Source organism: Cryptotermes secundus, unplaced genomic scaffold (assembly GCF_002891405.2).
Source record: "Cryptotermes secundus unplaced genomic scaffold, Csec_1.0 scaffold88, whole genome shotgun sequence".
Classification (NCBI taxonomy): domain Eukaryota; kingdom Metazoa; phylum Arthropoda; class Insecta; order Blattodea; family Kalotermitidae; genus Cryptotermes; species Cryptotermes secundus.
The window spans coordinates 728,717-750,207 of record NW_019724585.1 but is presented as its reverse complement, the minus strand read 5'-3'; the positions used below and the strand labels follow the sequence as shown (position 1 = coordinate 750,207).

General features: G+C 38.9%; 1 protein-coding gene across 3 annotated transcripts in view; it reads right to left on the bottom strand.

The window, feature by feature from the left end:
- LOC111862270 (protein phosphatase PHLPP-like protein) overlaps positions 1 to 21,491 on the bottom strand; it is a 68,203-nt gene that overhangs the window by 21,845 nt on the left and 24,867 nt on the right. For all 3 annotated transcript variants that reach the window (XM_023847521.2, XM_033750602.1, XM_023847522.2), the window contains 3 exons: positions 19,268 to 19,418; positions 17,720 to 17,848; positions 2,455 to 2,608 (listed from right to left, as the gene is read on the bottom strand). In XM_023847521.2, coding sequence (XP_023703289.1) covers positions 2,455 to 2,608; positions 17,720 to 17,848; positions 19,268 to 19,418 — 434 coding nt within the window. The remainder of the gene's footprint in view (positions 1 to 2,454; positions 2,609 to 17,719; positions 17,849 to 19,267; positions 19,419 to 21,491) is intronic.

Here is a 21,491-nt window from a genome sequence, read left to right as displayed (position 1 = left end):
TTCTAAGCAAAAAAAAATGTATATACATACATGTCCTAGGCCAAATGGTTTCCAAGATAGAGTTATTTCACTGTGCAGTTCCCAAATTGTTGATAAGGAAGAGATATTACATACTGTTTCTAATACCGGTATTTATTGTTTAAGTGATAAAGTTGGTACAGTTTACCTAATGTAATACATTTTCAAAAATTTCAATATCAGTGCACTTTGCAATGCATGAGGGAACATGGCATGTTGCTCATTTTAGTACATCTTGATGTCCTACCATAATACTGTACAGTGAAATAGCTTTATCTTGGAAACCATCTGGAATAGGACACATGTATATATACACCTTTGCTCAGAATGACCGATATTATGACCTCCCTGCATATTGAACTTTCCTCCTGGGACATCCTGTGTATGTGTATAGCAAAACCTAACTTGCAATGAAATATAATCTTAATATTTTTCTATTTCAGAGAAATTTCTTTTTAATATAGGTACTTACATTTAGATAAAGGGAAATATTTCACACTTCCTACCCTATGTATTTTTGATCTAAATCACAAAGTTGAAATTCATACTACACATGTGTAAGTCATTTACTATGTCTCCCTGACATACCTTAGCACTGCCAGCATTTACTGTGAAAGTGACATTGCTAACATATCAAATTTTCAATTGCTGTCTCTTGTTCCTCTTCATCATAATTGTGAATTTTTATTAAAGCAAATATAAAGAAAATACAAAGTGATTAAAAAAATACAAAATAATTACATAGTCATAAAAGATTTGTTAGGTAATTACAGTCTTCTAGGCTATGACACCATGTAATTTTGTATGTAGGTATAAGCTTTTCAAAGGAACCTGATGCCATAATATAGTGGCATACTTTTTTCCCGCACAGTAGGTTCGTATGAACACTGGAACCTGTCTATTATACTACACAGCATCACACCCAAGATGAATGTAATTTTACATAGTATATTGCCATGGGAGTAGTTTATTTTGACACTTCCCATTGCTTAAATATATCTTAAATAGGCTCTAAGGAAATGCATGTTGAAAATTAGATACAGAATCTGACATGTTCCATCTCTGATCATGGTTTCCACAAAGAAACCTTCTACTGATTCACAGTTACATACTGTAGCCCTTGAGGGACATTTTGAAATCACAGTCTCACTGCATATGCATGCCACAAACTTTGAAAGTTCTGGAAAGGTAGCTTGGAGAAATAAACATAATAGTACTTTATAGATAATTTTTTCTTAGGCAAAAGTTAACATTAAAATGACAAATGTACTGACATTTCTTGCTGTCAACTTCTAGTCCTATTGTAAATGACTGCAATTGGTTCTGCATTTGGTGCCTATGGAGGTGACATAATAAGAAGTTGTAAATATTAAGAAGTAATCGAACAATTCTAATGCTGTTCTTCTCTCTTGTCCCATTTTGCTATTGCTCTCTGTTTTTTCCATATTGTGCTAAAAAGTAAAGAGGCCTCGGGTCTGTTCTAATTTCCACCTGTCTGTCATTTAGTCTCTCTCTCTCCTAGGATGTTATATTTGCTCTGCTTGGGGGTCATAATAACACCAATCCCTTAAGTGAATCAGTCCATTGTTGCCCATTGTAATTCACCAGGTTATAAGAAAAGGAATACCGAAGATTTAAAGGACTATATTCCATAAAATAATTGACTATAAAAATACCTTCCAACGTAACTGCTCTTTGTTTCTTAGCAAATAATTGGATGACATTCAGTTTCCATCCATATTCCTCTCTCTCTCTCTCTTTTTTTCTTTGGCTCTCCTCACATAAAATAAGAACACAGTTATCAGGAAAATTTGGAAATTTATATATTTCCTCAAACTTGTGACATTGTACTTGAAATTATAATGCTAGTTATTATTCCAACAAAATGTTTTATCTCTGCATAAACGATCAAGAATCCTTGAATGAAAACTTTAGAACACTCGATTTGAAATAATTACTCACCTATGTCGCCCTTCAAACATCCTGTCTGATCCTGCTGTACATTAAGAACATTTCCTACTTGACTGAAATCTATGAATTAAAATTTCTGCAGTCATTATAACTCTTACTTAAGATATGCAGAGATAAGTATTGGGACACAATGAAAGTGGATTTTGGATGTTTGCCAAGTTATGACTGGCACTTACACTAAAGCCTGTTAGAATGTTTTGTCAAATTATAGGATGAAGTTTTCACATTTATTTTTAAATATAATTGTAGCAAACCAAATTATTTCTCTTCAGAATGTAGGCATTCATCCTCTTTTACCCAGTATGTCCATCTTCTCTATAATGATGTTTACATGTTATCAAGAAATGTACATGCTTTTGTTGGTCCTGTGACACACATACACTTGTGTGAAATCAAAAGAGCCTTTTGTCTATCCTTGAAAGAAGGAAGGAGAAGAAGAAGATAAAACAATGCTGGGATACTCACTATTATTTCCAGCAATAAGTGAAGTGAGTGCCTTGCCATTGAGTGAAAGTTCAATCAGCTGGTTTCTGGAGCACTGAACACATTCCAGCTTATTGAGTGCACTGAGGTCAAGTGTCTCTATGCTGTTCTCACTCACATCCAGTTGTGTCAGATTCTGAACATAACAAAATTTTTGTCAACTGTGATTCCAAGTAACAAAGTTACAGAGTAATTACCAGTGACAAACTAGATGATTAGACACAGCAAAATCTAACCCAAAACCTTCTGGAGCAGCACTGTGTATTTGGTTACTTTTAAATGCTGTATCAGTTGATGTTATTGTGTGTGTGTTTGTGTGTACAGATGCATGAGCATGTAAGTGGGTTTGCAGGTGCCTCAGCCTGTGTGGCAATTTGCATCTGTGAAAATTGAAATCAGAAAAATTCCTTGAGAAGCTTGGAATATTGTTAAGTAAATGTGTGCATATGTCAGACTATGTAGCAGTCTACTAATCAATATCATGTCAAATGAGTTATGGGAAATTAGTTGCAAATGACAAACTTAAAGGAATGGGACAGGAAGCAGACATAGCCTTTCTTAAACTAACCCCTGGTATTTGCCTATAAGAACCAAGAAAGTCATAAATCATTTTCCAACAGATAAACCAGTGAAGGTAGACAGTAGAGATCTGTTACAATCAAGTTGGCAAGTTGCAGAATTTAATGAAATAAGTACACATTATTTTCATATTTTTGAAAAAGCCATTTGCTTTTCACAACACAGTATTTGTGCACAAACTGCTGATTGGCATGGCTGTCCTGGATTCAGTACCTGATCTCATGAAGTAAAACAGGCACCACATAACTTGTATAGCAGTTTCATTCTGTTGATATTTTGAAACCTGAATCTATGCAGTAATATTTCTCTTGCAACATAAGGCAGTCAGAGTGGTGCTGAACCGCACAAATGAAAATTCATGTGGGTTATTTCAGTAATGTAATAAACCATAATTATTCAAATGCTATTTTAGAATTTATATTGAGTAACAGTACACTAAGATAAAAAATATTTAATACTGCTATTCTGGATTGATACTCTAATCTTCATAAGATCTCTCCAGACTTAAGGAAAAAAAGAAAGAGACAATTTTCCTCAATTTCTTGTTGTCTCTCCCTTCTTAATTACCTGCTTTTATTGTATTTTCCTTATGAGATCACCATGCTATTTGTTATGTTCCCATTTCAACTTTTGAACCAGTTGACCAATTGTCACAAAATTTGGTGTGAATATTGGATACCACCAGAATCTCATAATATTTAATTTTCTACATCCGGTAATAACAATATGTCTGCTGCACAATTTTGTGAGGAGGTAGCAACCCTAGTTCCACATAGTATGGGGGCTGGAAATGGAGCATGGTAATAGTGCTTGGAAAAATACATGCCTTCCGTTCATGTAATATTTTGTTGCATACAAAAGACAAAAACATGGCTGCATGATATCTGCATTTAGCTTTTGGTTTCATTGCAACAACTGATGATTTGTTGGCAATTTGGTATGGGGATCATAAACATACCTACAAAGTCTGAATGAGTTGTTCAATGTCAACAATTACAAATGATTCGATAGTGTGAAGTTTTAAAGTAACACCTGGCAAAATTAACGAAGACGAAATCTGTACTTGAGTTCAGAGATGATGACATCGATGATTATAACACCAACAATCATCAGCAGCAGCAGACGAGTGAAGCACGCTAATCCATAAGATAAATTTAATTTTGATGTAACGGTATTATATCGTAGAAGATAATAATATTCTTAGTCAACACCATGAGAACTTCAAAACCTGAACATTTTAAGTTAATTACAGCTCTGTTCAGTTGCACCGGATATGGAATAAATGGTGAACAGAAAGGAAATTTGAAAGAATCTGTCTACTCTATTGCAAGTACTCTTCCAGTATCTGGCTGGAGAAAGCGAAGGAAAAATTGAAAGAAGAAAAATAACTTAATCTGGGTGCCCGGTAACCCGGTTGAAAATTAAACCGCGGTGTTCCTAAGTTCATAGAGTTACAGTTTCACCAAACTGACAGGTAGTCAGAACACGAAAGTATCCTTAAGAAGGCAGAATAAATTATAACTCAACATTACCTGAAATGGACTTCCGTCAATTCTGACTTTGAGAAGATCTTCAGATGTGTTAAGCCGAAGATGGAGACGTGAGGGTATCTTATCTGGACGTAATTTGGGCAGAACATCTTCATATTTCTTAACTACAGCATGAAACCGTGGGCTTGACACATCGTGTTTAATGTTGCAGTTTAGAGAATTAGACGAATTAAACTTCACGTTATGGCGATGTGTTTTTGATAATCTTGTCTTCAAGTTGCTGTGATCGTAATGTGACAAATTCTCGTGCAGAAAAATAGGTAAATTGACCATATTATGGCACTGATAATTTGCAAGTTTAGTCTTCGAAAGCGCGCACAAATTATTCTGTGAATTCCTCTTCAAGTTGAGGTGTAATGCTCGACGATTCTTCAGATGCTGAACGAACGGCCGACTTTGCGACCTGCTCGTTTGGCCGCTGGTGTCCATAATATATGATGATTTCCTTGCTCTAGACAGCAGCAGAGTGGCCAAACGAAATTAAAATGACACCTTGCATTTTTTTAGTCACGTTCGAATTTGATATGAGAGGAATTAGACGATTGTGCATGTAGTTTTGTATGCGTCCAAAACTTGGTTTCTGATAATAAAGAAAGGATATAGACTGGGGCATTTGAGAACAAGGTGCTGAGGAGAATATTTTAACTCAGGGGGAAATGAATAATGGAAGACTGGAGAAAATTGCATAATGAGGGACTTCATAATTTGTGCTCTTCACCAAATATAATTAGAATGATGATATCAAGAAGAATGAGATGGACAGAGCATGTAGCACGCTTGGGAGAAGAGTAATGCATACGGAGTTTGGTGGGAAATCCTGAAGGAAATAGATCATTACGAAGACCTAGACGTAGATGGGAGGATGATATTTAAATGGACAGAACGGGGTTGTACGAACTGGACTGATCTGGCTGAGGATAGAGACCAATTTTAGGCACCTATGAACATGTCAATGAACCTTCGGGTTCCATATAGTATTGAGAAATTCTTGAGTAGCTAAGCGACTGTTGGCTTCTGGAGTAGGAGTCAGCTCCATGGAGTTAGATACATAATTTGTCAGAGGAATCAGATGGTCAGAATGTTTGCTAGATATATAGGTCATATGAATGAAACTTCAACAAAACTTTTGAATTTGATGGATTCCTTTCCTCAGAGTTGTGTCCAGTGGTTGTCTCTGGTGGCAGTGTTCATGAACTTTCGGACATACTGCCAAAGATAATTAATTTAGTTTCAGCGACAAAGTTCATGTTCTTAGGAACAGGCTCTTTCTTCATTCTGGGGCTCCTCGTGAAAGAAATACTGATAGTGATCACCGAATATTTCTGTTGTGTTGACTCATAACCGGCTAGCTAATTAAATAATTCTATGGAACACGTTTATTCTAAGGACTCTGACAATCACTAGCCTAGCTGGCCAACACATTACCTGCTACATTTCTTGAACACTGAAGTTTCATTACATAGTTCACAGGGGTCTGCCACAAACTGCTCTGAGCCACTTGCATCCAGTAAAAAGGTTCACGCCACATTTCTTTAAGATCTACTTCAGTATGATTCATCAATGTTTAGGTCTTCCAAGTGGTCTCTTACCTTCATGCTTCTCGATTAAAACTTCATCCGCATTTCTCATTTCCTCCACGTATGCTGCGACTTCCGCCTGTCTCATCTTTCGTGATTTTATTGCCGTAATGATGTGTGAAACTCGTAGAAGACATGAGAAACGCATATAAAATTGAACAGAATATGAAGCGAAAAAACTAGTCGGAAGGCGCAGGTGTATGTGAGATAATATGAAAATAGATCCCAAAGAAATAGGCTGCGAGGATGTAAACGAAAATGAATTGGCTAAGAATTGGGTCCGGTGATGAGATCTTATGAACGCGGTAATGAATCTGAGTTGTATGAAAGACAGAGAGTCCTTTGACAAACTGAGTAACTGAACTTTTCAAGGAGGACTCCACTCCGTGGGGTTAGTTGTTTAGTTGGTTAGTACAAAACATGAAGCTCCTCATTATGTCACTTTTACCATCCACTATGTCCACATATTCTCCTCACCACTTCCATCTCAAAGCATATATATTCTTCCCTCAGAATTCATTTCCGTATAAAACAGACGAAACTGCAGTTTAATTTTTAGACATTAGGCAGTTAGCTTTATATGAATGTATGTATGTATGTATGTATGTTAGGGGTGAGCCATAGACACCGGCCCTCGCACTGCGACCGTCAATGATCTATTATGCTTCCCCTTTGGATTAACCCTTTATTAATCCTACACTTCGAATGAAATGTAGGACTTTATTTATGGGGGCGTCATAAAAGTCACTTGGTTCCATGAAGAACTGACCCAGGTGACGAAATCTTAAGTAAGCTATGGCCTCACAATCACATAGGGTGTGTGTGGCTGATTCGTCTTCTTGTAGGCATCTTTCACAGTTTGGGTTATCTGTCAGTCCCAGTTTGAAAAGATGTCCNTGAAGTGTCCAGTAAGTAATCCTGCCACCCATCTTAATTGATCTATGTTTAATTTCAACAGGTCCTTCGTTCTTCTGACAGAGGATCCTGCTATAAATCCCTTTGCCTGTTTGAGTCCAATTGTGGATTCCCTGAGGCAGTTAGGCTTACTGTTAACCATATTTATCAGTTAAACATTTCTTGCAGAAAATTAACTTCTTCTCTGATTTTCTTTGAATACCTCATTGTGCGTCCAATAACTTTGGACGCTTTAGAAATGCAACGGGAACTCTAAAGGTGGACATTCGCAGTTTTCGTCTTATTCAGCAATAATGTTGACCGAGTGATAATTTCTGGAATTTGATTGCAATTGAGAAGTGCTGATCTATATTTTAAAAGATAAAACCATAAGTTTGAAAGGTGATATTTAAAGATTAATTCTGGGATCTGAATACTTTTCTTTTCAACATTACTGACACAAGCTTTCTATAATTATAGGATACTAACAGTTTTCTGTTTTGGAAGTTGGCCCTAGTTGTAATCCACCGGCGCACGAGAAATCTAAGAAAAATTGGAAAGTCGAAACAATTACACGTATTAACACTGATGCCCAGAAGCTTTTTCCAGCCGTCGCCGAAGAACCAACTTATCTGGTAAAAAGATGCACTAACACACCCGCACAATGCACTTCTCTCTGTTCACTGCACAGATCAGCAAATAACTCGAATGCTTACGCAGAAATAATTGTAGATTCACGCACCTAACCAGAACGATGAACGGTGTGGACTGAAACACTGTCTGATCCCACACTCCTGGGAACTTCGCTTGTACACATTTCCCTGCTACTCTCACTTGTCTTTTCTCTCCTGAAATTATGGAGAAATTACCTCTCGCAGAGAAATTATTAAATACATAATAATGACGTATCTATATTAATTTGTGTTGAAGTGTTTGGTCATAATAATTTAACGCGTTCTTTTGCATCTCTGGTAAAAAATGTTCTCTAAGTGTTATAATGTAAATTTGCATTAGATTTTCTATGGACGAATGTTTTGCTTGAAGAATCGACGATTTAATAAAATACCACTCCTTTTAGAGCAGATCGCCAGAGTATCCTTGAGTTCTTTGGCAGATTTTCGTGAACATTCCTGAAGCGGAAATTATAAGTATGACGATGCATACGTTTAATTCACTTCAATAAATTTTAATTGTCATTTAAGTAACGGCTTAAATGAAGATTTACATTTTTATTTTGAGTCCTTCCATATCCTTTGTGCGATATTTTGTATATGTCACATATATTCTAAGAGTCATTCGTTTTATTTTATTGTCAGTTAACTTTGCGTAAGGACAAAAATACGTTTTGATGAGCATTTTGGCAAATATTCGTCTGAGAGAAAACAGGATTGATTAGTATGTAGAATACATAAGATACACATTTTCGTATATATTTTTCCAATTAAAGATAATCACTAGAGTAACAACGCAGTAGCGTGCACCAACGAGAGTGATGTTGGGGGCTCTGCTGTCACCTTACCTTCCAGCTAGTACCCACTCTGTCCAATACGTCTGTGGGTCTGTGCATTGCATTTAGGCAGAAGACGGTCAAGGTTCGCGAATAAACGTAACGCACCTCTAACGCCCGGGGTACTCGGTAGCTTAGTTGATTGAGGTGCTATGCTACAAGCCGTAAGGTCGCGGGTTGGATTCTCGATGAGGTCATTGGATTTTTTAAATGTACTTATTCCTTCCAGCTGCATTGTGGCCCTAGGGTCGACTCAGCCTCTAGCAGAAATGAGTACCAGGAATCTTTCTGGCAAGTAAAGGACAGCCGACGTTTAAGGTTGATAACCTCATCGCTCTCTGTGAACTGATAATCTAGGAAATGTGAGAGTCTCGACGTCTCAGCCCTATGGGGCTCCGTGCCCTGTTACAGGGATACCTTTACCTTTACCTTCATCTCTAACGCGCATTAACAGTCTTTCTGAACTCAATTGAGTTCGCTCAGTCTGTCCGTCCTTATGTTTGTACGCGTCAAACAGCTGTAGAACCGCTAAACTGATTTTCATGAAATGTTTCACTGGGAAGTTTTACTGAAGCCTATAGAATTCTTGAAATTTTGCTTAAAATCAGACAAAAACTACCACATTTTACAGAAAAAAAAACATACATGCATTTCTGCGTTGTACTTCAGGCTTAACTTGCCAGTTACTTGTCGGGGTAAAATATCTCAAACGAAGGTATGCAGAAAAACGAAATACAAGTTTCCATACTTTAGACATTTAAGCGGAAAAGAAGCTATACATATTTTTCCTTCTCCTTTGCTTCCTTTATCGAATTAGGGCTTCTAGACTGTTACCATTCAGAATTAATGTAAAATTACGAATCTTACACACAGTCTGGGCAGCCAGGATAGCGTAGTCGACATAGCGACTGGCTACGGGCTGGACGAGTCCCGGTAGGATCAAGAATTTTCTCTCCTCCGTGTCGTCCAGACCGGCTCTGGTGTCCACCTAACCTCTTATCCAATGGGAACCGAGGTTCTTTCCCCGGGAGTAAAGCGGCCGAGGCGTGAAGATGACTACTCACCTCCAGCTAAAGCCCAACATGCCTTAATGGCGTAGTTCTTAATTAATTAAGCATAAGGAGAACTTTACACACAGTCGGCGGAACTCATTTGGTGCGATATCAACCGCGTCGCAAGCCTGCTACCTACACAGGACAATACGAACTCAGAGAAAATGCAGAGGGTATTCATGACTCGGGAATTCCAACCCACGATTCCAGTGTTCGAGTGGGCGAAAATATTTCATGCCTGAGACGGCGCGGCCGTTATGATTGGCTGCGTACTTCTCCAAATCTGTTTATTCAGCGATCAACAGTGGTCTCCCGAGCCCACTAGAAGATTACCGAAGTCACTTATTCTTGATAATAATTAAACAGTGCTTCCTTCCGCTTGAATTTAGAGATCTACACGAAAACACACACTATTGATTGAAATATAAATAATCCTGCTGTCGAATGTTTGATTCTCAATCAGTCTTGGCAATTCATTCACACGAATATACTCTACCGCCAGTAAAAATGATCTTCGGGCTACAATGGATAATAAAATTTCTTGGAAAATAAACAGTTCTTTCTGAAGGTTTTCGTTAAATTCATATATTCATAGAGAAAATACATATAGTGTTAAGTTCTTTATACGTGAGTACTAACCACTCATAACACTTACTTCAAAGTTTAGTACCTCCGAAATTTTCCCATAGAATTTACTTATATCTGTAACAGATTTGATGAACGCGTTGTCAGGCAACAGCTCCGTAAACATGAATATAGGCAACAATATNTGGTTAGCCTATCTTTCCCTGTGGTTTTACACTTTACAATTATCACTGTTACACTTAATGTTCATGGCTATATGAAGTTGGTTTCACTTACTTGAGATGAGGAAATAGATGCTCGCCATCAGCCACCAGCGCACACTCACGGCCATCGCTCTCTCGGCGATAGCCTCCCCTGAACTCTAAGTTACTTAATATCAATCAAAAGTCTAAAGGCAAAAGGTTTTTTGATTAAGTCTTCTAGGGTTTATATAACCTCTCTTTGCTGATTCTTTGAGTTCCGGGTAGGTTGCCTGCCCATTCTGACGTGATTTTGGCCTCCCTCATCGTTTGCCCATCGAGAAGGGGTTGACTCTTTCGGGTCTACCGCCTCCTCCGACTCAGCGTTTTCCTCCTGCCATAGTGTTTATGACCCACTTCATATAGCTCCTTCCTCAATGTCAGCGCTATTACACTGCCGGGTTAGCATTCTAATGACTCAGGCATTCTCTGTTACAATTCTTTGTAGACCTAAGCTTCCTGGTTCGTTTCATCACGGCTACTTCTTCTTCTTATAGTCTAACTACTATTATTCCAATTTTACCCCAAAACTATATCTACATGTACGTAACCTTAGCGGCATTACAATATATATAGAAATTCTGTTGCCAGTCAACGCAGTTACCCATGTGGAGGCGGGGTCGAATACTTCCACCGTGACCCTGCGAGTCGTAGGTGGCGACGAAAAGGGAAGTCTCAAATCTGAGAGAGTAAAATATGGTTGCGAGTTCCAAGGCACTCGGACCCCAGAAAGACTGCGCTGGCAAGGGCCAGCAGCATATAAAAAAGACAGACCCGTCCTCTCGTCAGAGAGGGCGCCCCACAAAAGCAAGACTCTAACTGTCAAATAGTAATGAATATCTGGTCATCCGAGACTTACTGATAGACTGACCGTCAGTCACAATGTGACTGATTTTGACTTGAGTCAACGCAACTAGTCTGCTGTACTGAGCCTAGTCTGACAGAGGCCTTGTATATACAGTAATCTTGAAAGTGCTAAAATTATTTGTGGTTACAATTAGTGAAGATCCAATAAACCGAATCGCCAATCCAAACCCGCGGCTTAGTCACTGTGACAAGTGACACATCTTTCGTTTTGTTCTTAGAATAAACCTCTACTATCTTCATATACATAATCAATGACGACTGGAATTTTAACTTGAACGTTCTTCGGTACGAATTGAATTTTTCAGTAGGTAGTATTTAGATGGGCTTCGCCTTAAAGAATAGATTTCTGGAAATTCACACTTCAACTTCAAAACGACAAGGCACACAGCTCACCGAGCTGGTTGGTGTAGCGATAACACTATAGACATAACTGGGAGGTGCTCGGTTCAAGCCTCAGCCATAACACAGACAATACTTATATTTTCATGGCTTTGCTCAGCTTCTCCATTCAAATACCGGGATAATAATGTATCTTTCATCCAACAATTCGACGCCACATACTGAGAGCACAGTGAAACAGCCCTCAAGACACAACACTGCAGTCAATGTACTTTCGTTTTGACTGAAATCGTGTATAACGAAAAGAAAAAATAGATTAGGAAGATATGAATAGAAAGAGGAGTCAATTTTGTTCCTCCAGAAAATTAACTCTGGCAACAATTCAAAATTATAATATCTCAAAATTAAAATTCCTCAAAATTACTCGTATAGTAATAGAAATTTGGAAATTATGCAGTAAAATGCCTGCTGCAGACAATTTTTGAAGCAGGTAACAAGGAACCTTTATCTCCTGGGGAATAAATCAAACGAAATAAGTATCTCCACGCAGCAAAGTCCTTATTGAGGGGATCATTATTATTAATCTGATCAAGACATGTTTCGCTTTGTATGGAAGCCGAGTGTTCATTACCGTGTTTGGAGTCCGCCTCTGGATTCCGTCTCGCTGATTCCAGTCCACAACCTCGGACCCTACTATTCAAAGCCGAATCCAGCGTGCCTACATAGGTAAGGGCAAAGGTAAAGTTGTCCCTTTGCTTAATTACTAAGCACCCCGACATTAAGATATATGAGACACTGGATATGTAGATCCACGTATTCTTGATCTCGGCACTAGAGGAGTCCCAGCAAGTTGCCAGATTTTCTGTTAAATCTGCGACAGAGGTGGCGAGAAATTTAAATTCGCTGAAAAAATTCTACTCTTAAGTTCCTATCACACTCCTTGTGCTATATAACCATAAAAGTGTATAGTTTTTGAACCAAGGTTATTAATATGAACAGTGTTTATAGAATCCCAGTACAGTAACTGTATGTGTAGTGTGGAAGGCCTTCCAATCCGAGGTGAACAACAGTGTCATGACCATGCACCGTGGTTCCTGCCGACAGGGAAAGTTTGACCTCGCTGTTAGGATGTTAGCGTCACGTCCATACGCCCGACTGTGGAGCAACAACTTCACTGCAATGCCACATACAACTGGTATTTGAAATCTGCATGACATATTGCTGCTGGAATTTAATTTTGATCCATAGATGGGATAGCTCAATTGTTAGAGCGACGGGCTACGTGCTGGGCGACCACAGTTCAATTCCCAGCAGAGACAAGAAATTTGTATCTTCTCCATTATGTCCAGACCGGCTCTGGGGCATACACGGCATCTTATCCAGTGGGTACCGTGGGTGAACAACGGAGGCGTGAAACTGACCGTTCAACTCCATCTAGTGCCGAGATCAGAAATGGTAGAGCTATACCTCCACTCCCCTTACACCTTCATGCCGTGATGCATAATTAATTAAGCATGGGGATAAATTCGCCTCTTTCGTATCAATCAGCCAAACGCGTACATAACACGGCATACTAATTGACCTTTACATTATTGAGAAAATATAGAAGTTACTGACATTTATAACTCTTATTAAAAACTCTTCGGATAATAAAACATTTCGCATACATGAATTCTAACAGAAAATTCGGACATGTTATAGACGCAGAGGACAACATAAGCCACAACAGAAGACAGCATTTTCCTCACCAAATATTTTAACACCTGATGATGACCACCTTGGTCGAAACATGTAGTGACGGACTTTAAACTGTTAAACTTTTGAACTTTTATAGGACGTACTGTCGCACGTGAGACTGTAACTAATCGCCACTGTTTTGATAAGGTGCACATTTAACGAAAAATCATAAGAATAATTTATGATACTCTGCTGAGTGATGAAGTTCGCAATAATAGATTTATCTTCGAAGTATAGCGTATGAGAAGCGTATGTTTGCATTTTCCCACTGTTTAACTTCCCTTGGACCGCCTCTGTGGTCTAGTGGCCAGACTTCCTGGCTACAGATCCAAAGGTCCCGTACTCGATTCCCGACTTTACCAGATTTTCTGAGAAGTAGTTGGTCTGGAACGGGATTCACTCAGCCTCATAAGGATAATTGAGGAGCTATTTCACGACAATAGCGGCTCCGGTCTTGAAAACCAAGATTAACGGCCGTGGGGATTCGTTGCGCTGACTACGCGACACCCTCTATCCGTAAAAGTTGGAACTAACTTCGACAAGTGGCGGTCGCTCGGTCGGTATAGTTTGCTTGCGAACTACAGGCCAGGGAATTTTTTACCTGCCTAGGCCGGCTCGTAAAGCTGACAACCTTACCGCCATCTGTGAGCCGATTGTCTAGAGAAAATGTGGGAGCCTCGACGTCTCACAACCCTATGGGCCTTCACGGCCTGTTGCAGGGATAGATTTACCTTTTACCCTTACCTTAGCCTACCTTACCATTTTAATATGTTTTACNTTCGGCGAATTACGGTTTAACCCAGACAGTAATGCAAGCTAAGATAAGACGAGATTTCTTGAAAAAACAAGATGGTGGCAGCATACTAAACAGGGACANGACTATGAAGAAAGCAGTCTTCTGGAATTTGACACCGTGTATATGTGGTGTTAACCGACGTTTCGGAGGAACGTATCGCCTCCATCTTCAGGGTAGAAGGAAATATATAAGAAATCCGCAAGCGAAGAGACCGTGAGAACCACATATACACGGTGCCAAATCCCAGAAGACTGCTTTCTTCATGTTTTACCCCCTTTGTGGTTTATTTAACGATACTGTCGATAGCTTATACAGCATCCAGTGGTAGGATGGTGAAAATGATGAACTGAAAAGCGTAGAAGGAAAGAGGCGTGGTCTAATTTGAAGCACGATCCCACCATTGGCCTAAATGGACTGACAGAAACCGCGAAAAGCCGAGATAGCCAATGACCGGCCGAGGTTATTTAATACGGGAACTTAGGTTAGCAATTTTACAGGCTTACCAACACAACTGTACACCAATAGAATAAGATATTTAATACGTAACCTTATTATTACTTACACATTTCAACAAAAATAACTGCCATTAATCGGTCATACAACATTATTCTTCACTGTAACTCTAATAAGTGAAAATAAGTAGTCTTACCAGAGCCGGCATAGCGCAGTCAGTATAGCAAATGGCTACCGACTGGACGACCTAGGGGTCGGAGTTCTAGTCTCGGTAGGGTCAAGAATTCTCTCTTCTCCACGTTGTCCAGACCGGCTCTGGGTGCCACCCAGCCTCCTATACAATGTGTACACGGGGCTATTTCCCCAGGGGTAAAGCGGCCGGGGAGTGAAGCTGACCACTCACCTCCAACTAGTACCGAATTCAAGAAAATGTGGATTTATACATCCACTCCCCCATACGCCTTCATGGTGTAGTGCTTACTTACTTAAGTTCAGGGACAACTTTACCTTTAACTTTGCCATATCATGTTCGTGTGTAGAGCTGTGTACGTTTCTGACCATTCCAAATAGCTTTTGGGTCAGCTAACCAACATTCGTTCAATTTTGCATTAATATCATTTATACCATTTCAGTTTCATTCTTTCATAATTTCTTAATAATCACATGAACATAGAAGCCTTTACGAACATCTGAGGTGGGAATGCTTTTCATTTTATGACACTAGAGTTCGGCTCAGTGGTAAATCTTAAAAAGTTCTAGTCTTTGTTAATGTAATTTGTGTGCATTGCATGTAAAATTTTAATTGTATAAGTGAAAAATTATGAATGGCTTCGTTCTTGACAAATTCTCATTTAAATCCCGGTGTTTTGTGAATTTTTAGTGTTTTCTAAATCTGTCTAATTCATTACATTTCCGAGTGACAAGTCATGTAGCTCCGGCTTGTCACTCCCTATCCTAGCAGCCTGGGGCCCTTAAGGAAAACCGTGTCATACCAGGACGATGTACTGAGCTAGATTCGAATGGGAGCATTCTGAAACGCACGCAGCTGGACAGGTTTGCTCATTGCTTCACATAATGCTCAAATAAGTTTACTGAGGGCAAGCAATGGATATAAGGCATATCCCATAATTTTCGTGAATTTTTTCTACTGGCTAAATTAGAGGAGACGGAATCCACATACGGAGATTAACTGTTACTGTGTTGAATAAGCAGTCGCCAGCCGCTGACAAGGGATGGTCCTCCATTTGAGGACTGAACTTGAGTTAAAGGACAAATATAATTGAACATAGTTGAGAATAAATTGCTGAAGGGAATATTTGGGTATAAGAGAGAGGAAATAAGAGGAAGACGGAGAAACTGAATAAAGAGGAGCTTTGTAATTTATAGCATTAGCTAAATATTTGTCGCTGTTCTACTCAGGCACTTAAAATTTATCACATTTTAATTTAATTAATTCGGCTATTACAAAATTATGTATTATTATTATTATTATTATTATTGTTTTTTGTTTGTTTACTTGCCTGCATTATTGTGTTTTCCTCCAGTGCGTGCCTGTAATTTGTCTTTGACTTTATGTAGTGTTTGTCCATAATGTAATTACTTGTATCTACCTTGTGCTCTGTCTGTAATTGGCCTTGCGGCTGTTGATTCGGCGCATAAATGATAAAGAATTGAATTGAATTATTATTATTAACATATCTTGTTTTGAATATATCCTCTGGACGTAATTAAGCCCGAATAGCGCCGTCCTTATTATCATGTGCTACGTAATATGGCGTCTTAATGGTAAATTTTTCGGATTCGATGGCATCAAGAAACTTAACCTGTGACAGTAATGGCTCGCCTCAGTCACGGTCCAGTGATTGAGTCTAGCTCTTTCTAAGGGACCCAACAGAATAGGTGTTTTCCCTCACCTGAGGACGGAAACAGATCCAGTTTCCGAAACGTCGTGTTTTTCTTAGTTATCTTAAAACCAGCACGATTGATAAAGTCCGAAAAACCAGTATCTCTGTGACCAAGATTACATGGTTACCATTTTATCTCATATTGTTAAATTGTTGTTTCTAAACGAGTTAATTAAAATTAAATCTACATTGCAACATATCGACTGGTTAATTCTTCAAATGTCCATTCTTCGTGTGTTTTCAGAGTTTATCTTCAGCGATGAGGGTGGGTCGGCCCAATTAGCTGTCTTATTGTCCTTTTACTTAACAAACTCATCCTTTTCGTAACATTAATCGCGAGGCGCGCAATTTTTAATTATTTAATAATTAAATTCCAACTTCAATAATACATCCCTGATACAACGTTACTGAAGAAAGAGGTGAAACTGGTGAATTGGATCCGGCCTAAAAATCGAGTAGCTTAAGATAATTCATTGGCCTGATGAATATTAATATGATTATGCAATCGAAAGGGAGCGCGCAGTAAAGACTAGGAGGGCCGACAGAAGACTGAATTCCGCCGTAGTTGACGGAAAATTACCATGTTCCCATCAGTTAAAAGCAGCTCAAATTTATTAAAAGTCGTTAAAATTAAAAAAAAAATATCCTGATATCGTGATAACGCAGTTATATTTGCTTCTTGAGACGACTGCCAACCAAATGGGGCGAAGTGAACAAAAGATCAGCAGAAATTAACACTCATTTAACAGCCACCCCCCTCACACCTTCACACCTTCACACCCACACACACACACACACACACCATTGGCGAACTCCTTCTCTGTCTCTCTTGCATAGAGGCCTGCAGCACAATACGGGTTTTTGAGAAATGCATAGACAATTTTTACCTTCAAAACTTAAAGGAAGGTAACACTTGGTGCGGTTGTGAAGATGTGAACTGCATTCAACTGCTTCAGGACGGGATTCGTTACGGGCCCTGGTGAACCCTGTACTAAAATTTGAATTCCCCAAAAGCGGAGAATTTCTTGACCAGTGATGTAACCATTAGGTTCCCAAAAAATCTCTACCCGACGAATTTAGTTAACAGCATATTCGTCTCTAGGGACGCTCCCTATCAACATGTGACTTGAGGAGACCCTGTAAATGTCTGTGAAATGCCTGCACTTACCCCATAATTGCCCAGAACAATGTTCCCCTTCAGAAGGTTAGCCCGTAGGTTCACTCGGCTTAGAGGATTGCTGTTTGCCTCACTCTTGTCCGGTATCTTGTCACTCTCCACTCGGTTTCCCTGGAAATCCTGCAAACAAGAATTACAAGCTCACATGAAAATATTTTTAGACAAGTGTTTTCCAGAATGTTCATTTTTAAGAAAAAAATACATTTTGTCAGAAATAAGCTGGTCGCTTAGCTACACATGAAATCTAGTGAGATGTTTTTGTTTCAGTTATTGCTTTCATTTCTTTCGTTATGAATTGTGTGGAAATATCCGTTTCGAATCTCAACAGAGTTACAAATTTTGCTTATTTTTTATTTTAGTTGTCATGGCGAATTCCCTGTAGATCTCGAATCAGTCAAAACTGCCTCATTCCATATTTTTACATAGCTACCACCATGGGCCACGCCATAGCTCAAGTGGTTAGTCGCTGGCTTCCCACCGCGGCGGCCCAGGTTCGATCCCGGGTCTGGTCAAGTGGGATTTGTGGTGGACAAATTGGCGCTGGGGCAGGTTTTCTCCGAGTACTTCGGTTTCCCCAGCCAATCTTCATTCCACCAATTGCTCCACAATCACCCTCACCTGTCATCGGGGGCTGGTACAATAGGCCAGAAGTGGCCGCAGTACAAGGGACTTAGTCCCACCCCAATAGCAAAAAAAAATAATTGCTGCCACCATTCATGATAATCTTTCCATCATTTTGAACGCAATATAAACCACGCCTAATTTTTAATTGGCTGCCTGATTGATTTGTTTCGAAGTGAATGGCAGCCAGAAATCCTGTTGAGCGAAATATTGTATCCACCGAAATGTTGAACATGACTGAACATGCTGTAGATATGTCCCGAAGTATTTACAAATTTCATTGCTAGTATTTAATTAAGCTTACCTCTGGTCGGAGTTCTGAAGATATTAAAAACACCACTAAAGAATTCGGGGATGGATTCGGCTCGATTTCCAGATACACAGATATAGGTACAGTAAATATGTACACTAAATACGTGTACTAGGGAACCCTTAACTTGAATTTACATTAGTATTACACTTTATTCATTGTGCCGAATTTTTTGTGATTAGCCCAAACTAGGCCTGATGACTCTTTATTACCTGCAAGCGTATCTCTATTTAAGAACTTTCAAGAAACGAACAATTCATATTTACGAGCACTGCACAGACCAATAAATTGTGACCCCCACCCCCCACCCCCAGTTCATTTAACGAACACAGGAACTCGCGCGTAAGAACGTTTTAACAAATTTAACATCCTATCTTATGGAAAAAAAAATAAATTCCACTTACGGACATTCAACTTACAAAAACACATTTCAAAGAACATAATAATTTCGCAAGCTGGGGTTCACTTGTAAGAGATTAAAGTTAATAAAGGATCATATGTTTTAGTGCTACAATATGAATACTTCTTTGGTTTGAACTGGATATTTCACTCCTAACTTCGGAAGCCTAGTTGCTCATTCGCGCAAGAGTTAACCAATAAACGCTTACCAGAGAAGTGAGGCCCTTCATGGCGAGCAAGAACCCCGATAATTCGGTAAGATAGTTGTGGCCAACCAGCAAACTGCGCAACTTCTGCAAGCGCGTCAGTGCACGCGGCAGCCGACAGAGTGCATTGCGATCGACCCGAAGTTCCTCCAGGCTGCAACAATAGGCATAAGTTCAGGTCAACAATTTCATTCTTGACATTATGAGCATACAATACTTGCATAATGGTAAGGTCGTGTGTAGCCATTCGTATGCAGTTTCCTCTTCGAGACCGTTTCACGGATTTCGGTATAATTTGGCGTGGAAGACTCTTGCTATTGTCTGGTGAATTCTATTTCTCTCACATGAAATCAGTACACCCACATCTCGTTTAAATTAAATTCAACCCACCCGATTATTTCGGTTTCCACCGCCTGTTCTCATTCCAACTACTCCACACTTATTTATCAACATCCGAGGCTAGTGAAATAAGTCAAAGTGCTGGCCGACGTACCAACTGGACGAAATTTGTAAATCGTGTGTCAGTGCTTATATTTGTCTGAAGACCTAATTACGTAACCGAGGACTGTAACAAAGCGAATGGTAAAGTTAAGATTGAGAACAATGTGTATTTGTTTTTCAGTGAAGAGCTAGATATTTGTCCTTTTAATATTCTGAAGAAAATGTAAGATTGAATATTTTTATGAAGTTTACGTATTTTATAGGTAACATTTGCCAAAAAAGCAAAAGAGACATCTAGATTAAAGCATGGAAAATATTTATATTCTGTCAGGTTTAGTATCTTAATATCCAGAACTTGTCAAGTTATTGATATTAGGTGCTCATGATTAGGTTTTTTCTTAAACATTTCCGGCTCAAATATCAACGGAAGTAAAGCAAGTTAACACAAGGTTTAACATAAGAGCATAAATAACATTTTTGAGTGTATTTGAATGTATAAACTTACTTAAAATATTTGATCTTGTTGCAATAAATACTTGAGCACGGATTGTACCATGTCATTTATAATTGCTTCAGCAGAGCTAGCGTGTTAAGTATGTTATTAGCTATGCCTGTGGAACGTGTTCTATGTCTCTAATTAAAGGTTCGGTGTGTTTGATGTCAAAGTGTGGCTCCTGGAGAGATGAATTAGCAGGAGGTTGAAGAAAATACATTATGAGGTACGAGATAACTTGTGCTCTTCACAAATTATTGTTAGGGGAATCAAGCAAGAAACGTGGGGTGGGCTAGATGTGTAGCATATATGCGACAGTTGAGAAACCTATACAGTCCCTTAGTTGGAAAATTTAAAGGGAATAGATCATGTGAGAGAATTAGGCGTACAAGGATGGTACTAAATTGGATATTAAATAGGGAGTGGACTGGATAAGATCCATTAGCAGCCTATTATGAGCACGACAACGAAAGTGATAATTGATAAAAGGCAGAAAATTCTTGGCTTATTGAGAAACTACCAATTTCGCAAGAATTGCTGGGTTTCTTGAAAATAGGTAGTTAATATTTTACGTGAGGGGGCCGATACACAGCACTGTTTCTTACTATCAGAACAAATACATCGTAGTATTTTTAAATGTTCTATTGTAATATAAGACTCACCAATCTGATGCTGTTGAAATGTTTTCCTCATCTGTAAGATTTGCTTGTTTATGAACACTCGATAATTTATGTCAAAGAGTCCATACACGTTTCTTCACGAGCTCTCTTCTACGGATGACTCTGAACCACGACACTTCTCAAAGAAAACATCACGACAAAAATTATCTAGGACTTTTAGTTCTTCAGAGTCTAAATACACACAGTTTTGATATTTAGTCTGTCTTCGTCGCGGGGTTCTATGAATATATGAAGAAAGAATACTCGATTTTAATATTGCATACAAGTTTATTGGTAGTGCTAATGGATACTTCTAGCGCCCAGCTACGCCGACTGAACTCTGAGCAAGTACAGAAGTGAGCCATTGCTAAAGACTGACGTAACAGTACGCAGGGGCGCGTGAAGAGAACAAAAAGAGAAAGAGAGGAAACTGTAATTAATCTTAGAATATATTGAAATTAACCTCTACTTTCACAGCGGAGTCCTGTAGAAACATAGATGTCTCTTGATAACTAAGGCCACTTAGATTACTGACCAATGCGAACAAGCAGGTGTCCGAGCAAACGACATTCATTTTCTTGTAAACATAACATCGGGCGGGAATAGGAGTTTTGGAAGTTTTTTCCACTGTCTA